Raw genomic sequence first — 24088 nt, forward strand, 5'->3', positions numbered from 1 at the left:
GAAATGTTGGTAGAACACCTCACTACACAGCTGGCACAGAATATTGTACAAGACAGGTGGGAAACAAGGTCCTGATACAAAATTAGTACAGAAAACAAGATGCTTGCAAATTCCCAGGGAGGATTTATTGATAGTCTCCTTAAAAAGCTATTCTAATAACCTAAGATAGGCACACCCATTGTTACACACTACAGTGTTGTGATTCACTTGTGGATTTCCTGGCTTTTTTTACAGGCAAAAGTACAGCAGATAAGCCCCAAGTGCCGCTAAAAAACCTTAGGTGTTTGGAATCACAAGTTTGTTTAAGAGTCTTCTGACTGAGGAGGCATTTCACACAAGAGAGGTCAGGCTGTGAAGGGATGAGCTGAATTGTGAGAAGCTGGGGTTTAAAATCCTGACATGGCACGGAGAGAAGCAACATGCTTGCCTGCCTCTGAATAACTGCTCAAATGCAACAGATCCCCTCTCAAAGGTAATCTGCCTGAAGGATGAATAACAATTTGATATCTACACACCACTCACTATGCCAGGTGATACTTAGAAAAGTTAAACCACAGTCCTAAATAAAAGCACTTGGTCAATGACCCTTAGTTAAGCAGATTCCTTATAAGCAGATTCCAGTCTCTACAACTCAGCTTCCAAAGTGGGTTAAAAGCAGGAAAGGCAGGTGAATTCAGGTAAAACTAAACCACAAGTACCCTCTGCACTTAAAAATGAAATCCTCTGCCTACTCTATATGCATTCACTTCATATTCAGTGCTCAAATGTTACAGCAAAATAGTTTTCTGCCTGCAATGTTTATTAATATCAACAATTTGAATGACAGGCTGCAGAATATTATCTATAAATTGGATTTCAAATTCATCAATGCAGATGAGGAAATCATTAAAAAGAGTTTATAGTAATGTAATTGGGAAACAGAAATCCTGATTTGATCAGCCTGCCCAATCATAAGTTTCACTTTTCAAACTCTGCATAATCAGGACTTGGCAGTAAGCTATTCAAAATAGTGCGTCAAGTCCAGAAGCATTTAGAGGATGTATCCAAGGAAAGATCCACATGGACAATCTTTTCCTTCATAAAAAGAGACAAAATTGAGAGAATAGAGTATTTGCTAATATTTACTCATCTCACTAGCAATGAAAAAGCACACTTGACACACCATTTTTTCCCTTTTTAAAATTAAAATTACTGCATCCTAAGTATTTAAATTCTCAACTCAAACCACTGAGCTTGATCAGAGAAATGTGAAAAACACTTTAAGTTTGCAAAACAGTTACATCACATTTGGCCAGGAAAGCACATAGCACCATTTACAAACTTCACCACTGACATTATAGCAGTAGCATATTCAGCTTACTTAAATTTGCAACTCTGCTGGATATAAAATGAAATTTTCTTAGGCCTTTTAATTAATGCAGTGTGCAAGACTGCACTAATTTGTATTTGAGTAATATAAAGCATTGCTCAAGTAAGTGTTTAGGCTCCTGTGAGCTGAAGTAACTGCACACCTGATTGCACATCAACGAGATCTCCGTGGATGTTTTCATGACTAATTATATTCACTTATTCATGGGACTAGAGCCAAGCATGTTAAAATTAGTAAGCTTCTCATATGGTATAAGCAGATAATAAAAACATACTCAGTAGTAGAAAGTTACAGTCATCATTCACTATTACTGCAGGCCTTTGCCCTAGGGTATATCACCGTGTCCCGCAGCCGTAGGGGGGAGGAGGAGAGAAGATCCAGCAGGCAGGAATTGTGCAGCAAGATTGATTTATTTAATTATTTTACAAACTCTTTTATAGACCCTTTTCTTCATAGTCTAATTGGACAAAGATCAGCCATCCCTTGGGGGTGATTGGCTAAAATCCTAAAACATCCATTGTCAAAATATTTTTCTACTATACCATAAACAAGACTTTTTGAGGTTGCAGGTGTTTGGTTGTTTACAGAACTCTGCTACTATCTCTGTGAGAGAGAAAAAGTCTCTCACGGACTTAGAAAATAGCAAGAAAATCCTTGCTAGCAGCATTTTTGTATCCACAATTCACCATGGGGCCTGTTTTAAACTAATAAAGTATGGTAGAAATCAGAGTGCCTCTGCTGCATTTCCTCAGATTACTGCTTCCTCTATTTTTTACCTTCCATCTGATCAGGGGTTCTGAGAAGTCACGTAACATGTGTCTTCAGTAGGTAATAAAAATATCTCTTAATTTCAAGAGTAATCTTGCTCTGACTGTCTTTCATTTGGTCTTCATTGGATTGTGTATTGGTTTCACATGGCCTAGTTTTTGGTAGCAGGGGACAGCCACAGAGGTGGCTTTTGTGAGAAGCTGCTGGAAGCTTCCACCATGTCTAGCAGAGCCAATCTCTGACGGGTATGAAGATGGACATGCTGCTGGCCCAATTAGAGAAATTGGTAATGCCTCTGTGATAACATATTTGAGAAGAAAATCAAAACAACGCAGGGCATCCTGGCACAGTGCATGGCAATGTGCCAGTGCCGCCACCATTTCAGTGCAGCCTGCAGTGAGCTTTGCCTGCCTGGCCACCCCTAGCCAGCCATACCGCAGGCAGAAGGGTGGCAGCTTCTCCTTCCCGGCACCCCACATGAAGAGAAGCATTAAATAGCACCAGTGCCGCAGCAGCCGCCACTGCCTGCACGGTGGTGGCAGGGGCCGCGTGGTTGGCAACAGAAACGTGGCAAGTGATTCTGCGACGCAGAACCTAAACAAAATCAACCTCTTGGTGCTGCGGGATGCTGCAAAAACCTTTGAATTCGTGGAACTTGTTGGCAATAGTACCTATGGGCAGCAGTTTTTCTTCTAGATGGAGAAGAAGAGGAAGTGAAGACATAAGAGAAAACAACATGGTGGCACCAAGGTTAGTGAAGAAGGAGGGGGAAGAGGTGCTCCAAGAGTCAGAGCCAAAATTCTTCTGCAAGCCGTAGTGAGTACCATGGTGAAACAAACTGTCCCCCTGTAATCCATTAAGTCCAGGGGAGATGCAGAGATCCACTCGCGGCCTGTGGGAAAAGTGCTCACACCAGAGCAAGTGAGTGCCAGAGAAATCCAGTGGGAGACCTGAAGAAAGAGAGAGGGCCCTTGCTTCCAGAGATAAAGAAAGAGGGCCCTTGCTTCCAAACTAGAGCAGCCTATCCTTACAAGACTATACCTGTGGATGAGTGACCCATTCCACAGCAGTTCTGGGAAGACTGCTTTCCCTGTGGGAGGGATTCACGGCACAGCAGAAGAAAGACTCCTCTCCCTGAGCGAAGTGAAAAAGATCTCAAGTGACGAACTGACGAAAACACACCACGCCCTGTCTTCCCTGTGCTATCAGTGGGAAAGAGGGAGAGGCTGGGGGGAAAAAAGGGTGTTTTAAAGGCTTTTTTTACTTCTGATTATCCTCCTCTGACTCTGTTAATAATAAATTTACTTGATACCTTTAAATTTGAACCTGTTTTGCCCTTAGGGTATTTTTCTCCCAATCCTCATCTCATGAGCCATTCATTAATTTTTTTCTGCATAAACAGCTTTCATGGGTGCCTGGCGTTTGGCCAGTGTCAAACCATGACAAATTACAATATCTGACACAAAAACTAACTCAACCTCGCTCTAATGGTTGAAGTTCAATTACCTAATACAAACTACTTGTTTCTGTAGGATGGAGACAAACACAAGGGTATTGAGGATGAAGGTAAGAGCAACATTTATCAAACATGGATTAAATGAAGCAAAGATTTGGTGAGTAGAATTCCATCTCACTTCTTTTGAAGGACTATGACAGCTTTGATTTTCAGAGCCTCTAAGATCATGACATTATGATATTGAAATTTTAAGAAATAAAAATTATACCATCAGTCTTCATTTTCTGCACTGCTGCGTTTGGAACAGATTACAAAATACAATTTTCTGTTATTTTTCAGTGAAGGAGGAAAAAATCATGAGAACGCTTAGTCTAGATTTTCATCTTCCCTGCCCACTGAACAGCAGTGCTGTGATGCATGACCCTGACCTTTCCCAGCTTCGTATATTTTGACTGTTTGCCCACTCAGCTCCATCCCTACATTTTAGTGAGGCCGTAAACAAAAGATATGGAATGGCATGCCCAGCAAATCACAGAATGCTGAAAAGGTCAAAATAGTAGTGCTGAATGTTTCTACTCTGTAATTTACAGAATATATGAGGCATTCACATCTTAATAACTCATTCACATGACAAACACTGTAGAGGGAATGTAAAATCGCAGCACATGAATTCCTTCCAGTGACAGTGTTTCCAACAAGCATGGAAAATGGTGCAAACTTTGCCCTGTGGTTCTCTTTTCTGGAACATTAATATTGTCTGACTTTCAATGCACAATAGCATATGTCTGTGGACTGTGCAGTTAAACGTCTCTGTGTTTGCAGTCAGGCTCAGAGCCCAAAAGGCAATGTCCCTGAGGCAAAAAATCCAGGTCAAAGCTTTCTCTATCTGTACTCCTTCTTTGCTCTTCTTGGAGCACTTCCCCAATGCCAGGTGATTTTATTGTCACAACATTCCTGAAAACTAGAGAAGCAATATCCTCACCTTAAATGAGGACAGAACACTGGTAAAGGTCAGGAGAGTTATAGCAGAAAAAAGCCTCATAGCTCTTACCAACAGCTCTAAGCCCCTGCTCTCCACCAAGACCATCTTTTCTACTTCCTGTCTCATGGACTGAACTCCATTTTTGCAGAAACAAACTTGTGCCCATTTCCCAGACACTAGTCAAATGAAGTAAATCGAGAAACCAAACAAGAGATCCTTTAGCCAAGCTCAGCACAGCTGCCTGTCTGTGGCAGCTAAAGTGATGGTTGCATTTGTTAATGGCAGTTTAATCCTAGTGAAGTGCTAAAGGTCCGTGTCCTGGACATCCCCACACTACAGTCACCACTTTCAGAGGAAGATTTACTGGAGCAAGACGATTTGAGGCATTCTTCAATCATCATAAGTTAGCTAATGCCCTTGAATGAATGCCTTGGGATAACTGTAAGTCAGGATATACTGGAGTGTTTCCTCTTAACCACTTTCTTGGAACAAAAAAGAAGACAGCGGATTGATTTATAGTATTGCTGTTTCAAAACTAACTGCAAGGGTGTCTATCTGACACCAATTAATCAATCTTTTCTATACAGACAGAATCATGGTGCCCTCCGAGTATATACTGACCTAACATCCACCGAACCCAACATAAGCAATAAAAAGTTTATGGAAAAAATACAGAAAAAAATTTGTAAAGTGCTAAATCTTAATTTCTGACATATCTGTGCCAATCCCATGAATCCCAATGGGTGTAAAAACCATGGATCAGCAGTCAGAATTTGGCTTGTCTTTCTAAGCCCATTAAAACAAAAGACAGAAGTGTGCCAATGAACTGTTCTGTTTCACAGATGAAAACCTGGATTAACCATACAAAAAGCAAAACAACAGTGGATTTACACCAGCTGAACCACAGATCCCAGCCCAAGTCTCTGAAGTGCAGCATTTCACCATTACCCCTGAGAGAAGCATGAATATTAACAACATACCAAATTAGCATCAAAGCATTAGCAGTAATACACTTTGGGTATTTAGGGAACTACTTCTAAACCTAAATGTCAGACAATTTGTCTCTAATATTCCCTGCAGATTAGTACAGAATGATTGCAATAGATGTAAATCCTGCCTCCTTTCCTACAGGCACGTACAGCTGAAATAGCTGTGGAGCTTTATACTTTGTGCTGCAAAGGAAGGCAGGTCCTAAAGACCATCCTCCCAGTTTCTCTTTTATTTCCTAGTGAAAATTGCTCCTTCATGTATTTCTGTGCTGAAACATGGAGCTTTTGGTACGAGAGTCTGCACTGCCTGGGGGGAGATGATTTTCCAGCACTGAGTCTGGGATGATTCACACAGCAAGTTTGTAACCTGGTGAAGGACGGGGAAAAACGTGTGAGGTTTGGTCCACCCGTGGGAAGAACAGGGATCTCCCAGCTCATCTGTGGGAGGAGGTAGATGCAGTGAAGATCCATGGATGACTGGAAGGTATGGAGGAGCCAACAGTGAAGGTACCAGCTTGCTCCTCCAGACAGCAACAGTACAGGGAGATAGCGCTGTGAGATGAAGGTGCAGCGTGGGGAGAACTGGGGATGGAGGGAACCGAATTTTTGCTGGTGTTGGGGTAGAGGGGACACCACCCACAGGTCTTATCTGCCTTTAGTCCCACCTTCCTTCTGCTCTGCCACTCACATCTGAATTTGTGAGGTGGTATGAGTTACTCCACATGGACAGAATAAGGCAGTAGAACATGATTTGGGGCAAGACGATCACTTATCCCACACTCAGGCCTCACACAAGGAAAGAACAATAAGTCTCTATGGATAACTTCCAGTCAGCCTCTTTGCTGACTCAGGACCCATTTGGATCAGGTCACCTCTGATTCCTCAATGTTTGTCTCTTCTATGCCATCCCAGCTGAGCTGGGAGGTGCAAAGCTCTGGGTTTGACCTGGCTTATGGAAACCCCGATCTACCTCTGAGAGCCCCTGCTAAGCCCTAGGCTGGTGAATGCCTGGGAGGAGCTGAGGAAAGAAAGGCAGCATGGAGTAACCAACATCCAGGATCCCTGTTTTTCATACATACTCACTACATTCCTGAGCAGTTATCACACATGACCCTTTAATCTGCAAATCAAAAGGCATGTCCACAACACTCAAGAGGCCTAACCACAGACAAGTATCAGGGCTCTTTCCACACTGCAAGCACACTAAATAAGAATTTCTTCCCAAGTTCAATTTCAAATTACTTGCTCTATTTGAGGCATTTCACAGTTCAAAATTTCTCTATTGCTTTCTGTCCAAGATTACTACTCTATTCAACTGCTTATCAAATACCTGTATCTTTAAACATGAAGAATGCAAGATTTAATGAGCAAATCTGTAATGAGAGACAGTGCTGGATTGTCTTGAATAAACAGGCTTGGTATGAAATGAATGCCTGAAACATCTTGCAGGGCTTTTTTTTGTTTTTAACAATCATTATTTATTTTTAAGAAGAGAAGTGGCATCTCAGTGAAAATTGGAGTGACTGTGGAGAGTGAAGTGGTATATTTAAAATGTCAGTAAATGCAAGAATTTCCACTTCTCAAATAATTCCTTTCAGCCACTGCTGCAAACCAAAAGGGCTTTTTTACTCCTAACTATTTTCAGTCTATTCCTACACCTGTCAGCAGATGTAACTTTGTATATTCCCTTGCACTTGTTTTACAGTAGCTCTATTGATCTCTATTGATCTGCCTAATAATGAGTCCCAAGGAATTGTGCTGTTAAATCTTTTAGAAACAAAATCTTTCTGAAGAGTTCAGCTATTAGGAATAATGACAATCCTCATAAACTATGTGTTTTCTTTCCTCAGCATCTTTAGAAACAGAGAAACTACCATGACAAAAGTGAGTTAAACCCCTTGAGGTCCTCCCTGTTCAGTAAATGAATTAACACAGAGGATGCTTGCTTTGTTTTGTAAGACTCCTGCTACATTTCTTAAGTAAACATCTGAAAACAAAACCAGGACATAGCTGAAAAGCGAATGATATGAAAATTATATATTCAATTAATATATACCCAAACATGCAAAATTCATTGCACTCAACTAACTCATTCATAAGGAAAAGACTTAACAATGCAGTCACTGTAATACATGGTACAGAATTAACAGCTTTAGTGTCTGTTTTGATACTGTATTTTTAGCTTTTTTTATGCTCTGTGGAACACACAAACGAAAAATAGCAGCCATGGTGCAAGCTAGAGAACTCTGGCAGCTGCTTATACATATATATCTAGACTGGCTAGATATAGATCCTTACAGATCTGTGTCCAACCAAAAATCAGCAGAGCACAACTGTACTCCTTTCTCCCACAAATGTCTCTGCCACACTGTTTTTATACCAGCTGAGAGCTGGCAGCACAACAGCTCCCAGCTCCCAGGGATCAGATGAATTTTGGCTTCTTGGTGCTACTAGAACTGTGCAAACTCAGAGGAGAAACCTACTCTGTAATCATGTAATCAAAACACAAAGGAATGGTTTTCCTTCTTTCCATGTTCTCGAAGCACTAAGAGTGAACAAAGTTAGCTGGAAAAAATTTTAACAAATGAATTAAGAAATAAATCAGCAGAGCAATGTACCAACATGCCATCTTAAGACTTACAGCACAGCATGCTCCACTTGCTGTCAGACAGCTGTATGTGAAAATAGATAACAGCTCTTTAAAACTTACTGCTCACAGCCCCAAGACACCTGACTGAGGTCTCAATCTTTACTCTTCTAAATCACAAAAGGAATGATCTAAACTCAGGGATTTGGCATGAACAATCCATAAACACACTTAGGTTTATATGGTCAGTCAAAGTAACAGCAAGCTCCTGCTCTAAAAAAGGGGCCTTGAACAACTCAACTTTGAATCACAATGGCATACACTTTAATAAATTCACAGTCAGAGCTTTACATGGGAGATGGTCTTAAAGGCCTTCTGCCTCATCTCCTGGGCACAAGAGCTGAGTGTATTTCGGCCTGTACTATCAAATCTGATTTTAATGTCATGAAGACAACTCAGGAATACTTTTTGAGGAAGAACATTTTATTATCAGAGTAATACCATATATTTACAAAACAGACACTATATAGTAAGAACAAACATTATTTGTTAATACAGAGGTACAGTAAGATTAAATGTATCACATACCATGCAATCAAGAACTATTTCTCTACCGACCTCTATGCAAAAAACTAAAACACAAATAAAAAGGGGTCTTTTTCTAGTTTTGCTTTTACAAAAAGGAAGCAGTAAATGGACAATAAAAAAAAAATTCAGTCATTATTTCCTAGGTCGGCCCAGAGATGAAGTGATTATCTGACTTGGTAAAGCAACTGAGACAATGAAACTGTTTTGGACTATTTCTCCAGTCCTCTGGGATGCTCTTTTGTCCTCCTGTCAACCCTCCCCCATCTCTGGCTCTGTTTCTCCACCACAAGCAAATACAGAAAACAAAAAAGAAGCAAATTCCAGTTTCTGCTTCTCTCTAACCTTGATGGGATTGTTTTTAGATCTCTGTGACACTCCAAAGAAAAACAGAAAACACAAAAAGTACATTCCTGCTCCTTAAGAAGAACAAGGCAGGCTCTGGACCATGTTTGAAGCCTGAAAGAGCTCTTTTATCCACTGTCAATAAGAATTGTGCATACCTGTTTTCACTAAAACTTCTTATAAGATCTGAAAGCTAAAAGGTGAATACTGCAGTTTGGAGTAAGCAAATAAGCTGCTAAATAGTTAGGCCATTGCCTAGAGGCCTATGGAGATTTTGCATTGCATCGTGCTAATAATTAAGGATAAAGACAGTAAATAATTATTTATCTCCTCTACTTATACGGAAAAGACAGCTATTTCTTTAAAGATTAGTTTTCCAATAGAAAACGAAAATAATCTCTGCAGAACAAGTAGATGGATTAAACTCCACTTCTTTTGTAGTTTAGTGGCACATTTGTACTTGCATAACTACTGAAAAATCAGGCATATCGGGTGATTTGACTCCATGGGCTAAAGGGCCTGTAACACACAGAAATTTTCCTTTAATTTCTAATAAAATACTGAAGAATGTCAATTATTCAAAACTCCTAGGAGCTTAACAAGATTTCAAAGAAGTATTCTAGCAGGTGACCTTACACAAAACTTCCTCCCACGTTACATTGTGCAATCAAATGATTCCCAGTCCTTCAAGGCTCTGACACATTTCAGAGCCCAGCACAGCCTTCCTGCCCCACGCTGCTGGTGGCCTCCACAAGATGAAGTTGCTCCCTGAGAATCTTCCAGCTTTATCTATTTGCCAAGTTAAATCAAGAGGGAAATCAATGAACTTCACTGCAAAAGAAGTTAAGTTCAGGTTCCTTCATATGAATATGGTTTAGTGGCAATAACCAAACCCATTAACATATCAGAAAAAAAAGCACCATGTGTAAATTCCCTGATCTTAAGGGACAACTAACGGCTTACATTCCAGCATGTAAAGATGCAAGATTTGTATTTCCCTCTAGAGATATTCCAAAATCCTATTACTGAGCCACATCTCCATGGAGAGGAGGGAGTTTGTTTTAATTTTTTTAACTCAAACCTCTTTTTAATCAGCCAGAACAAAATGTTTTAATGCAAACACCAACAACAACAACAACAAAGAATTCAGTGCAAAAATAACAGAGTCCTGCTGGAACAGGGGAACTTGGAAGAGAAAATGAAGATGAAAGGAAAATGCAGGAAACAAAGACATGTACTCTGAGTGCCTTTATTACACAGATGTATGCAGGGACAGTGTGCTCCCAAAGGAAATCATTAGAAAGTTGACTTTTAAGAAGTTAGACCAGGAGACTGAATTCAGCCTTTTGGGTGATCCAAACTTCAACGATTGTGTTTTGCTGTTAACTCGGGTGGGGTTTTAGCTATGGCTCCAGATCCATTTCATATGCTCTTTTAGAGGCAATTTCTTTTCAGCTACAGACATTTGAGCCCTGTGGAGGGGAACCTAAATATGCACATATGCACCTGTCTGCAGAATTCATCTGGCACTGGCTGCTTCCCAGATCCAGTCCTGTCTTCCCTGTGCAAGCCCTTACAGACTCCTGAGTCAATTCAGGTGTATGAGAGAAAGCTACTCTTTAAGATTAGCTAGGGTCACAAATAATTTATATTCTCACATTCAAGAATTGAAGTCCCATTTTTAAATAATTCATAGCATCCACAGTGCTTCTCTGACATTGTTTGGCACCTGGTTTAAGAACAAGGATGTGTCTTTGTACTCATCTCAAATAGAACCCTGTACAATTTCACAAATACCTTTACCACAATGTCACCAGCCCTCTTAAAATGTTTCACGCTGACCCTGCTCGCCATTAAACACCATTCCACCTCTGAGTCCTAGCCAGCTTTGGTATAAAAGGAAGAGAGTCAAGCTCAAGAAGGAAAGTGCCACAGTTTCAGCACTGAGTGAATAATCCCCATATGCAATACATCTCTTGTAATTTAAGCTCATGGCACCACAGTCCTCAATAGCAACTATAATTCTGCCTCTTAAAATTAGAAATCTATTTTCAAGTCACTGAAAAAAACCTCTGGAACCTCAATGCTGAGCAGTTTTTTCAGTATCACAATGCCCCACAGCTCCCCAAAGCTAGCAGAACTCTCTAACATTATTTTCTAACATGACTGAAAATAGAGGCTGCTAGCAGAGATTCAGATATGTGCATTCACAGAAGAATATATAACAGGAGTGCGAAAAGCATACAAGCATTTTAGTCAAAAGCCCTTTCTGGCACACATTCAGAACAACCTGAAAATGCACTGCTTTAACTTTTGAAGGAATCTTTTATGAGAATATTTGTCTTAGGGTGAATGTCAACTGACCAATACAGCACCAATGTAGACATATATTACTCTACCAATTATATATTAAGAAGAGTATCAGTGCTTTATATTTAATACCCATTGTAACCAATTAGTACAGCCATCCCCTGATGTTACACAAGTTCATTCCCTTAAATTGCCATGGCAGTAAATTCTACCATTATAAATGAGAAGCTGCAAATTGATTTGCATGTAATAACTACCACTAAACCTTTCTTACCACTTCCAATTTATCCCATCTGCTACCAGAGTGGAAGTTTAGGATCTATTATTCCCAGAAGGGGACTTACCCAGCTGGACATCTATAACAGTTGGCTGGTTCTCCATGGGGAACAATGGCTTTGGAGGTTTGTCTGTGAGTAAAGCTAGAAAAGAAAATGAGAAAAGGTAATGGAAAAATTGAGACCAATGATTGCAAAAGAAAAGCTCTGTCAAGTAAGCAATCAAATGTTTGTATACTTTATGGCATGTAAACATTTATTACATACTATAGTTGTTACACAGTCAATGTGTTACCACCTTCCTTGTGGCCGTGGTGATCCCCTTATTCAACAGAAATGAGCTATTTCAAGAATTACGTTTTTAATACAAAGCAGAAAAACAAACTCAATTTCTCACTTTTAACCTACATGTAATAACTAGAACAAGCAGTTTAGACGCTCATGTTGCAAAGTTAACAAAATTAATTTGAAGTGCCAGACAAATCTATCTCAGTGTTACCAGTCCCAAATTGTCTTTATGCCTGTCCAAAACAATACATAGAAAACTTGCACATAATTGGGCTTGAAAGACCCTAGCAGCTCCACAGTAGCTTAGACTCCCACCCCAGCAGGTGGGGTACCTGGACCCTCTCATCAAAGCCTGAGTGGGGACCCTGCCTCCTGCTGGGCAGAAATATCTCCATCTGAGAGCAGGAAACAATATCCCAGCCTTGTCCTACCAGGGGACTGCTCCAGCAAGCAGGTAACACAACTATTAAAAAACATACCTACAGGCACAGGCTTCACGACCCTGTTTGAAAACTTAGGGGCAGACAGTGCAAATAGGTTTTGTAAATTTGGCTTCGCTTGAAATAAACAACTGTGTATTCATGGAAATGGGGAGAAGTGCTTTTAATTAAGTATAGCATCTTGCACCACATGAAATTAAACATTTCAAAATTACCTTCAAACTTTTCCTGTTAAAATTCATCACCTGAAATTATTTGATCCAAGTTTGTAAAATAAGCAACAATTGTCAACCTACAAAAGAATTTTACATCCACAATGGCCTCAACAGTGTTTCAGTATCTGGTATTTACAACACTTTTTTTCCTTAGCTTTAATCAGTTTTTCAGGCTTTTATTGCTACATTTATTACATTATATTATTATTTTTCATTTCTGGTACTAAACTGTACTCAGTACATTGTAGAACATGGAGAAAAGTTGCTGGAGCAGCTTCATCCATGCTGCGTCAGTGTGCTCAGGCTTTCCTTGCTCAATGTTCTCTTCATATCCCATTCCCACCTACACCCTTTGTAACCCAGTCTGACCAGGGCTTCCCCATTTAGCTCAGCTTTACTTGCAGCCTTTGGAAGTTTTCTAAATGTGCTCCTGCATGTCACATTTTAAATGGTTATCTTCTGCCATTTTCTTCTTGGAGACTAATCACCATAATGAACTGACAGCCTGTCAGAGCTCTTTCCATAGGAACTGAAATGGCCCAAAGGGAATTTGAGATAAGAAGTCAACAAACTGCTCTTCAATGTCAGATGTGTTTACTGAAAACAAAGGCTATTCTTATTTTAGAGGTCAGACATCAGATCACTTATTCACCTTCTGAAATTCATTTTTGGTCCTTCTTAAACAGAAAGGCAATACAAGATGTTTTCAGCTACCAGTCTTACATGGTGTCTGCACTTGATGAAGTCCAGAAACAACCTTTATTCAAATTCCTGCTCCTCTACAAGAAGTGTCTTTAATTCTAAGAACAGTTTTATAGACATATGGCACTGATTTCCAGTCTTGCTCAAGGAAATGAAGAACAAAAAGTTAGTGCTGTTACTGTATCAACATGTATTTAACAAAGCTAACGCTATAAACTGTTACTTGACCTCCCACAAAGCTACATGAAATTAAAACAGTTAAATGCACTGTAAATGCTCTTCCTGTTATCCAAGGGGCAGTAATCCTGCTATGAAACTGAACCTCCTTCATGAACTGTCAAGGGAAGAGCTGGGATACAGCTGTCTAAATTTTTTTTTCCCCTTCCAAATGCCGTGGAATGTGGCATGTCCCTGGGCTGCTCTGTGCAACAACACATACATGGTGAAGCCACTAGAACAAGGATGACATCAGCTTCCCACGGCAGCCACCCAAACAGACCTACCTTTGGAAGGTACTGGGTCTGACAATGCAGCAGCCCTAAGGGGTTGCTTTGCCTTTCCTCATCATTCTAGGATTTCATCCTGTGACCAGGCTGGGGACTGCCTTGGCTGGATTTGTTTATTAAGTGCTATCAGACAGATACAGCACAGAACTGAGACTGAGGGGAGGCTTCTATGCCTTGTCCCACGATAACAGCACACACTACCTGGGGTGTGGCTGGAAGCCACAGGTGCTGGATGACAAGCTGGAAAGACATTTCTTTACCCAGAGGCACCTGGCAATACATGTGTCTCCTAAAAGAGCCTGGTGAATATGGCCAGAGGCTGTTTAGCATCCAGACTGCTCAGAGACCATCTAAAGTGCTGTTTCCTCCTATGCTTATATTCGCCCCATTCAAAAGTAACACAAACTTTAGAACAATAATCACATTGCTGTGATTTCAACAACACTTGTTATTCTATTTGTCCATAAGAGTTTTAAAGACACAGTGTTGTACTAATCAATACACTGATGTGATCCTCTGCAGCTGTTCATACAGGTGCATTTTCTTTCCCAGCATACATGATACTTTTATTCTCTTTGTCATAGTCACAAGGAGTATACTGTCCCACCAGAAGTGCTGCAGAAAAGCAGAGAAGAGACCTGTAAAAGATTTGGTCTCTCCAGTTAGTTAAACAGTGATCTTTGTCAGATAAAGCAGAGCATGATGTGCTGCACAGGTCAATGTTTAGCTACTCACAGGACCAGCTAAAGAAGAAAACTGCCTTAAAGGAGTGGCTCCTGCTTTTAAGCACCAGTGAAGCCTCAGAGCCCAGAAGCTCATTTTTTTCCCCCACCACAGCACTACTGTTTAAAAAATCTGTCATTCCATATTCAGACACACTAACGAGTTCTCTTGAAAAAGCACAAAGCAGTTGAAAACAAACAGCCTTAGGATATCATTACTTAGGGATAATCGGTGATAACCAGCTAGAAAAACTATCAGGCTTCTCAGTAAGCACCAGTTCCTCTACAGTTTCTTATTTGGCACAGCTCTATTTCCCCACACTATTTCCTACTTTCCCTCTGCAGCAGTATTCACCCCACTCCAGTCAGACTTTTACAGCATCCACAGTGACAGACAGGGAGCCCAAACTGTTGCTACAATGAACTCAAATCTCTAATTGCGTATTTTGAGTGGCTGAGCTAAACACAACTTCCAAATTGAATCCAGATCCCCTTCCCCTGTGCCATGCAAAAGGCATCATCACCTGAACTGCTCCAGTGTGAAGCCAGTCAGCACCAGGGTCGTGCACTGAAATCCAGCTGCTTATGATTTGAAGGGTCTCTTTCTTGTGGCTCAACACAGCTGGAGTGTTTTCCAGACCAGATAACTCCTAGAAGGGTGCTAAAATGTTAACTCCCATGTGGCTAGGAACTGGTCGAATGCTGGGGAACAGTTTTCTTCTTCTTCCTCATGGTGGATAATGATTTCCCTCTTCTTGTGATAAGCACCCAAAGTACATTTGCTGTTCTATAATTTTGCTATTGATGTACCTCCGGACATTTGCTCATGTAATTTGCAATGATGAAAGGAAAAATTATCTAAATATGAAGCAGAATGCAAGGAATCTAACAAAACTGTTTTGAATCTTCTATGAGACAATTGCATTGCTGACCTACTTCCTTCAATCAAAGTATCTGGCATTTTCCCATCATTAATTAACACCGACCCTCTAGTATCATTCAATCAAGAATCTGGCTAACCTTTTGACAGCAGAACAGATCTGTTTGAATAGCATCCTTTGGGGCAAATAACTGCATGCCAAATCCTTAATCTGAAACTAGCTCATACCCAAAGTTAAGGTTTTTTTCACTCCCAGTTCAAATACATACGCTTCCAGGCATAGCTTAGATCTACTTTGGCAACTAAAATTCTTGGCAGTGACACTGCAACTTGCACACCATAGATGATGATGGAACAAACTGCATACAAAACTCTCAATCAATATATTAAGCAGAGGGCACATGTTGCTAAGAGGAGCTCAGCATTGTACCTTTTAAAAAGATACATACCTAACTCCCTTTGTCTCATCTGAAATCGCAGCTTGTGCCAAGAGATTTCTCAGCGGCTGGCAGTAAAATGCTTCAGGCCTGACCTGCTACTGCTTTATCTTTCATGTCGCTGCTTACAACTAAGCAAATGTGAGAACCAATTGTGCAGGTGTAAATGTAAATGTGACAGCTGTAGTTTGGCTGACAGGGAATGAACCGTTCACTTGAAGAGTTAAAAGCTTGTTTAAAAAGCCAAGGGTTCTCACCCAGACTTTGTAGACCAAACCTCCAAAACACGATCACCATTAAGTCCTGCTACCAGATCAGAATGATTGCTTTTCATTTTCTTGGCACAGCAGAAAATTACCACACAAGGTGAAAAGTAGTAGGAAGCCACACAAAGCAAGTAATTCATAAAAATGCAATTTTGTGAGGCTGTGTTTATACAGGGACCCTCTTTCCTGATTAGCTCTATTGTAGTGTGCTCCACCAGTCAGTCAAAACACACTTCTCCATCAGTTGCCTATTGTGTTATTTCCTTCCTCTCAGTATTAAGCTGACAAAATGATTGCACCTCCATTCACCATTTGCTCTAACAGAAATAAAGCCACTGCAATGAGATGTTGTCTAAGGATAAATATCTCCATCTTTGAAAATGAACACTGAACACTTATTCTCAAAAAACTCCAACTTAATATAACTCAGAACTTGTGTGGAAGTCAGGAGTCATTAACCAATGACAAAGAGTTTGTCTCTATTTATTACTATTCAAGCAGGAAATGCTTCTTTTGGGAAAATGCTGTGGCATGATTCAGCAGCTGGATGCCTCCCCCTCTGCCACTACCAGCACGAACACCACTTTTTGAAAATTCTACCTAGGATCAAGAGTGCCTTAATGCACTGTTTGGACTGCCTCTGTGGGACAATTTTCTGCAAGAAGGAGTTTAGCAATTTTATATTAGCAGTAAATAATTGGAATTCATCACATGAATTCTTTTTATGGCATAGAAAGAAGGACAACACAACCACAGCCTTAAGGAAGATGCTGTATCCATGCTGAAATGCAATTCACAAGGGAAATGAATTTTGAGGCACTCAAATGATCTTGGATTGTTACTGCTGGTTTTGATTCTAACCCATTAAGTCCTCAATGACTCGGAACAGACCCATGTTTGACAGGTACTGGCACCAAGAAGAAGCTGGCCATGGCTGCAGATCCCTTGACTTTGAGAGCAGTCAAAATCCTGAACAACTGGCTGTGCCTGTCCTGTTCTTACCAGCTGTTCCAACAGCTTCTGCTGCAGGCATGACCTTGCAGCCCATGGTGACTATTTGGAACTAATAAGAGCAGCTAATAATTCCATGGGCAAAATCACTTCTGAATAAAGAATTTTGCTGCCAGTCTCCTCACCTGTCTCCAGCTATTGCACATGGGATGCTACCAGAGTGTACAGAGAGAGCCAAATGGCTTTGGAGAGAAGGTACTAGATGAACTCCATTGAATTCATGAAAATGTTAAGAGAAGTGGAGATTAATTAGGTATTTGGTTTCGGATCTTCTATTTTTCAGGTTTGTTCTGGACCTTCTTCCCCCTTCTCACAACGCAATTAAGTCATGTAGGGTTGTAGAAAACAAACTGGTAAGACTGTGGTAGAACTTATGCAACAGAGTACGACTCAGGACTCTGGTGAAGTGGAATAGAAACAATAGCACAGATTGCACATTACTGAAGCACAGATGGCAAAATCCCACAAGGTGCCTATCACAAAGTAATTACAACAGGGCTGAACACTTAACATGACTGCAATATACGTGTTAAATGCCCGTGGCATTGACTGTTATGCATCTCCTGATGTGAAACATTCAGTGGCTCTGATGGTAGGGGTTACCATTGATGCTGTCACTAGAGTGGTGCAAGGGGGGTGCTGGAAAGTAGAAGAATTCTGTGTTAGCAGGGCTCTTACTGTACTATGTTATCAAGCTTCCCTACTCCTACAGTTGCCAACACACCTTTCTTTTCACTGAATTTCTAAATTTCACAGATTGTATTAGATTATGCAAAGTTCTTTCCCAACCAAAATGATTCCTGTGATCATTTTATTCCTTTCCTAAATGGGGATCATGCAGCTTGCTATTATGAATCAAGCATGAGTTTCCTCTGAAGTAGAGAAAAAGTGTAATAAATTCTTACTAAATGTAAATTACATTTTCCTGCAATGTAATTCAAGAAAATCTCAAATGGAGTGTGCTTTATTTAATGAACAGAGTGTATTTAGCACAAAGGACACATAATTTCATCTGCACTCAAAATGTTTCTCTTGGACTCTGGGCAGAAATAAGATGCTTGAAATTACCCTCTATTTCAAGGAGATCTGCAAAGAACATTTAATGACATTTTATGGTTTGGCTTTTAAAATTCTTTTTTCTTTCTGTCTTATAAAAAAGTAAAGAAGTGGTGACGGATGAAGCCAGATCCCTTCATCCATCTTAAAGGAACAGCTGGAGTCTTTGCATGCAAATGAAAGCTATCATTCTTGTCAACCTGAAGCCAGACTACCAAAAGCCTGCAGTCCACAACCCATTAATATTCCATTATCAATTTGACCACTTGTGCACAGTGAAGTACTGCACCACAGCACAACTCCAGCCACATGAATTATCATGGAGTGGATTTTATGCACTGTTTTAATAAAACTCAAAGCAATCCATCATTCTCTAAAACTAAAAAACTTGTATTAGGTATAGATAGTGTATCAACAGCAAATTGTTGTGGACGATGAATATCAGATGAACTAAGTTTTAAGCATCTATGGTACCATATGTAGGCAAAATAACAGGTGCTCTTTTTGAGGAAAAGCCATCTCGTAGCTCAACAGCAGCTTCCAGCCACTGCTCACCACAAACTGCTGAAGGAGGTGCCAGTGCCACTTTGCCACCTCTCTTACTGTGCTGTTTCAGGCAACCTCATGGCTCACCTGTGCCCTGAGACAGCCCAGATCAAACCCTTGCTCCAGACCAAACATCCGTGGGCAGCTTTTCAAAGAAAAGGATAGAGCTACTGAAGACTGACATTAAAAATGCATTTCACTTTAGTCTCAAAGGCAGTAGCAACCATTTAAAACTTGTACTTTGGAAAATTTTAGATGTTGCAAAGTGTAACAGCTCAGCCTGCTTTGATGTTCAGCAGGGCCATTACAATTTCAAAGCTGCCACACCGCAAACAATTTTTGGATGGCATTTCAACTGTATGTGTTTTAGATTAATTATATTTACAAGTAAGAAACATGAAACTTCAGTTAAGGCATCTCTTGCCAATTGATTTTGCTCTGCTGGGGGCTAATGAGAAGGTTTCACCTGCCCTATCCAGTCTATTAATTCTGATGCATTCTTTGGATTAGCACCATGGGTTCCTAAGCTTGTTACAGTGATGAAAAATGTTACTATACTTGACAAGGAAAACCTTTTCAAAAATGTTTATGCAATATTTATGTAGGTTCTTTGTCTCTAATTTGCCTTCAAAAGCTGCAAAATATATTCCACCAGGTTTGTCTATTATATTTTCATTTTTTTCCACTGAAGAAGTTTTGAATTGTATCACTCACTAAGCACACCGAGTATCATTAAGAAAAAATTGGGGTGAATCATGTCATTATTGGCTGGATGAGCAGGAGAATTAATAAAAGCAGGCATAATACAGGCACATAAGGAAATCATAGATACACTTGCTATTGTTTATCCTGACTCACGAACAAAGATCGAGAAAATGTAAATCTTCTGATGAAAGACAATGCTTTACAAAGTGAAGGAGATAGTATCCCAAGAAATTTGTCTTCTTATTTGAGGAAAAAGATTTAAAAGAATTAACAAAAAAGTAGCATCCATAGGAATCTCTGGTGGGACGACACATTTTCAGAGTTGGTTCCGCTGCCTTTTACCACTTACATCAGAGTTTCTAGCAGATGAGGGAAAGCAGAATAACCACTGGTGATCAGCCTGGGACCTGAACCTTTCAGTATCAGCTACTGTCAAACACAAGGAAGTGTCTCTGATCCAAGAACACAATATCTTTTTCACAAAAATACACAAACATGCAAAGCACTGCATCAGGTTTGCAGAAGGCAGCTATTCAACAGTAAATGTGATATTTTAAGACTACCACATTACTTGAAAATGTTTACTGGTCAGTGGGGATGCAAAGAATTGCAGGCAAACCTCCAAGAGGAACATGATTAAAGGCTGCACAGAGATCCATTCATTAAAAAGTCCAAGGATTTGCATTCCAGTGCCCACTGGTGCATCTCTGGGCATTAACAAGCCCAGTGAGTGACACCCAGCACAGGTGACAGGAACAAATGAACTTCCCAGTGAAACAGTTTGAAGACTTTAAGGCAATGCTAAAAGCAATGGAAAACAGTGAAGACATGGCCAAAAAAAGGTCTTTGGGACTTCACTTGTTTTGAATCGATGTGACCATTGTGAAGCAGGTTGTCAACACACCAGATTTTTATCAGAGGAGTATAAAATAAACTTGTCAGTGAGTGAGTGATGGATTGCACCGGTCCCACAGGTCAATTTGAGCACATATATACTGCATGCAGCAGAAACTGCAGAGAGGCCTAGCTTCCAAATCCTCTAAAATGTGAGATTAAACAGTCCCACAGGCACTTAAAATGGCTGCAGATAAGGATTTAATCCTTCAGTATATTTCCTCCATCCTTTATTAAAAGATGAAGATAATCTTTAAATCAAGAGAGAAATAGAAAAAAAAATTGAAAGAGCCAAAAATCATCAAGTGGAAAAAGAGGAGAGGAACCAACTCTATTCTTATTAACAAATCCTCTCAGCCAAGGCTTATACACCCAAAGTTGGGAGGAAGGGGAAGTTGCTCCCCAAGACTTAGAAAAAAAAGGCAGTACAAGCTCCCTGTGAGTGGGGCACGGACATGACAGCGATGGGCTGCCCCAACATCCAGATACTCCACCTGCCTCTGCCTGAACTACTTGCACACAAACAGGTTCCTGAGAGGGGTTTTCTGTCCTCCTGTAAGTCCTCCACCAAGTGTCAGGACAGACAGCACTGCTGCCCCTCAGCCACCAGGACAGTGTTGGTGAAGCAGCTTAAAACAGACTATTCTCCTCACATTCTACATTGCTCTGCTGTTCTCAGAGGAACATTCCTTACCCAGCTTTCGGGTTTTCTGCTGCTTTTTTCCCAGCAGCCAGATTAAAGTTTTGCACCAAGAATGTAATTTCTGAGAAATTCCTCATGAAATTGTGTCAGCTTGTTGTAATGAACTTGGTTGACTCTTCATTTTCCCATTCAAAGTGTCTTCTGTTAGTCATGTGTGGAAGCAATGTAAGATTTTGCTTTGACATTTTCAACAAGAGAACAAGATGATTCAATCTGCTCTGTGTAGTAACTGCCATTACATTTAAAATACATCATTTAATTGAAACTCAACATACTATTTTGACTGCTATTTTTTATCTTCTGTATGATTATGTAGTGTTACTGCCCCAGCTCATGGAACAATTTTAAAGCAACAAAGACATTTAAAGAAGACCCCCTCCAATTTTCCAGTCAGGCCACCCTGAAACTTCTATTTCTTTTTTAAACATCATTGTCACACAGCATTTGTCAGACATGCCTTTATGACAGGAGTTTTGAGAATTTTGAGTTTTGTTCCAATGTAAAGTGAAAGTAAAATCTGAGAAAAAAACCCAAAAACACCATAAAACTTCTTCCAAATAAAAAAAATACATATTTCTTGCCATCTATAATACTTCACTCCCAAAGGACGGGAAGACTGGTAGATGGAGAGGCTGGCTGAGCACAAATTCAGCAGTGGCAGTGCAGGAAAGAGTAAAGGCTGCAGAGTGTCATAACCTGCCCAGGCACATGATTGTTCTACCTACCACCTACCCCCATTTGAAATTTTTTTTCCCATTTTGTCTGCTTTAAAATGCATTATCCACCACATTCAGTTGTCTCTAATCAACACATACACCTCCATCAACTCCTTCTGATGCACAACAGCTAACCTTTTTATTTATTACAGGGAAAAAGATTATCATGTTCAGGAAGTGTTTTACTTCAATTCTAAGGTCTGTTTTATAGCAATGTAAGGCAATGGCTTAAACTGAAAGATGTGAGATGCATAGCTAAAGAGGATGACAGTTTCTCAGGAGGTTAACAATATCTGAATTAATAATTACAGAACAAAGTCTTTTAACAAAGCACTATGGAGATAATCTAAATACAGGATTAGCATGGGAAATATTAGCACTTTCTCTCACAGACTTAAATTAGTAAATAAAGAAAATCTTTGTGTGTCAGCACACTTTTAATACAGGCACTATATAAAGATCTACCACTTATCTACAAACCATAAGATAGCAATGCTTTTTAGAGAACCAGTGGATTAAATACAGAAAGGAAGAGCTGGGGTTTGTTTAGTAGTTGTGTTGGGGTTTTTTTTAATCAGTAAAAGCATTGTGGTGTTGTAAAAGGGCTAGATCACAAAACCAAAAGCACAGTGCAGCAGTAATGTTAGACACGCTTTTAGGGCAGAATGTCTGTCCTAATCTGTTATTACTCTCAGATTGTGTCTAAAAACTACGTTTTGTACCACGCTTTTGTTGTCTGTTACCCATCCTGAGATGGGTCCCCATACATGCATTACTGATATCACAACCACAGGGAGCATTCAAACGCAACTGCAGGATTGGGCTGCACTTTAGCAAATACACCAGAGCAAGTCAGAGACCTCTCCCAGCTCTTGGTATTATTCCGCAATGATGTGCTTCCTTACCAAGGTGCTGTAAAGGGATCTAATATACTGTACTGCGCTGTAAATTGGCAATTTTGGCTGAACACATTGTAGCATTACTTTTTAACTGCTCCAGAGCTGACATTTAGGGATTCTGAGTTGTTGCTGGAATGCTGCTTTTCTCCTTCTACATAGTCCCAAGTTGGTATCTATCTTTCTATTGGCAAATAAGCACCTTCCTGTTCTCTTAGTCTAATCTGGAGCTGCTTAAAACAGTTAAATTATCATTAACACCATATACTGATATTAAAAGAAGCAGAAAACTGCAACACAATTTCATATCAAAGCAATGGAGCCTTAAGCTTTTGTGTCTGTGAATGATGAGCAACATTACTTCAAATGACATCTTTTGTCAGAGTTGCTTGAGCTAAAGACAGAGTGAATCCATTTGTATAAATTGTGGCTTCGCTGCTGAAAAGATTAAAAAAATATATGTTGCTATCCTTAAGTCTAAAACCATTAATATAGATAAAATATGCCATCTTTTCCCAGGAAGAACTAGCAACTCCTTAAAAACACTATCATCAATCACGACTAATTCACTAAATATACAATTCCAACAGCAATAGAAAAAGAACATACAGTATAGTTGTCATCTGTCACTACATCAAACATCTCTATATCTCAATGGAAACTGCAAGTCAAGATAGGTGGCTCATAACTGAATTCCTGTTCCACTGGGAATAGTCCTTTGCTTGTTTTCCATTTGATAGATCCAAGGTTGATATTTTTATTTGAAAAATAAAACTAACATTAATTTCACCCCTCAAGAAAATATTTGTCTGGATGCTATAGTTTAGTGTCATAGTTTAACCCCAGCTGGCAACTCACACCCACAAAGCCACTTGTTTACTCCTCCCATGTTGGGACTGTGGAGAGGATCAGAAGAGTTAAAGTAAGAAAACTCACGGGTTGAGATAAAGACAATTTCATACATTAAGCAAAAGCCATGCTCACAAGAAAATCAAAACAAGGAATTCGTTCCATGTGCAGGCAGGTGTTCAAACCTACACATTCACTGATTTATTAGAATTACACAGATTTTATACTGGCAGGATGTCCAAAATCATTACAAGGTGTAGGCCAGGAGTCCAGTGTACTGTACAAGAAGCTCCTGCCCATGGGGCACTATCTTGTTTGACTAAGATCATTGCCTTATCAGTTGTATTCGCATCATGTTAGGTCATGGTTTGGAGCAACCAAACCAAGTTCATTTCAGTATGAAAGACTGAAGGTCACACTAATGAAAAGGAACGCTAATGGGGTGAAAATGAATATCAAGAGGACAATAAATCACTCTTGGAATCCTATTTAATTGATCATTTTGTAGCTGACCTTGCTTCCACAGAAGTCAATGGCAAAGCTTCCATTTCTGTGGATATGAACAGGATTGGGTCCTTTAAAGTACAGCG

General features: G+C 40.0%; 1 protein-coding gene across 8 annotated transcripts in view; it reads right to left on the reverse strand.

Annotated features, from left to right (window-relative positions):
- The window catches only part of IL1RAPL2 (interleukin 1 receptor accessory protein like 2), a 400648-nt gene that overhangs the window by 99994 nt on the left and 276566 nt on the right, over positions 1 to 24088 (reverse strand). For 7 of the 8 annotated variants that reach the window (XM_032123851.1, XM_032123853.1, XM_032123847.1 and 4 more), the window contains one exon: positions 11736 to 11810. The exons of the other annotated variant lie outside the window; for it this stretch is intronic. In XM_032123851.1, the coding sequence (XP_031979742.1) occupies positions 11736 to 11810 (75 nt within the window). The remainder of the gene's footprint in view (positions 1 to 11735; positions 11811 to 24088) is intronic. 8 annotated transcript variants of the gene reach the window in all.

Source organism: Corvus moneduloides, chromosome 14 (assembly GCF_009650955.1).
Source record: "Corvus moneduloides isolate bCorMon1 chromosome 14, bCorMon1.pri, whole genome shotgun sequence".
Lineage (NCBI taxonomy): Eukaryota > Metazoa > Chordata > Aves > Passeriformes > Corvidae > Corvus > Corvus moneduloides.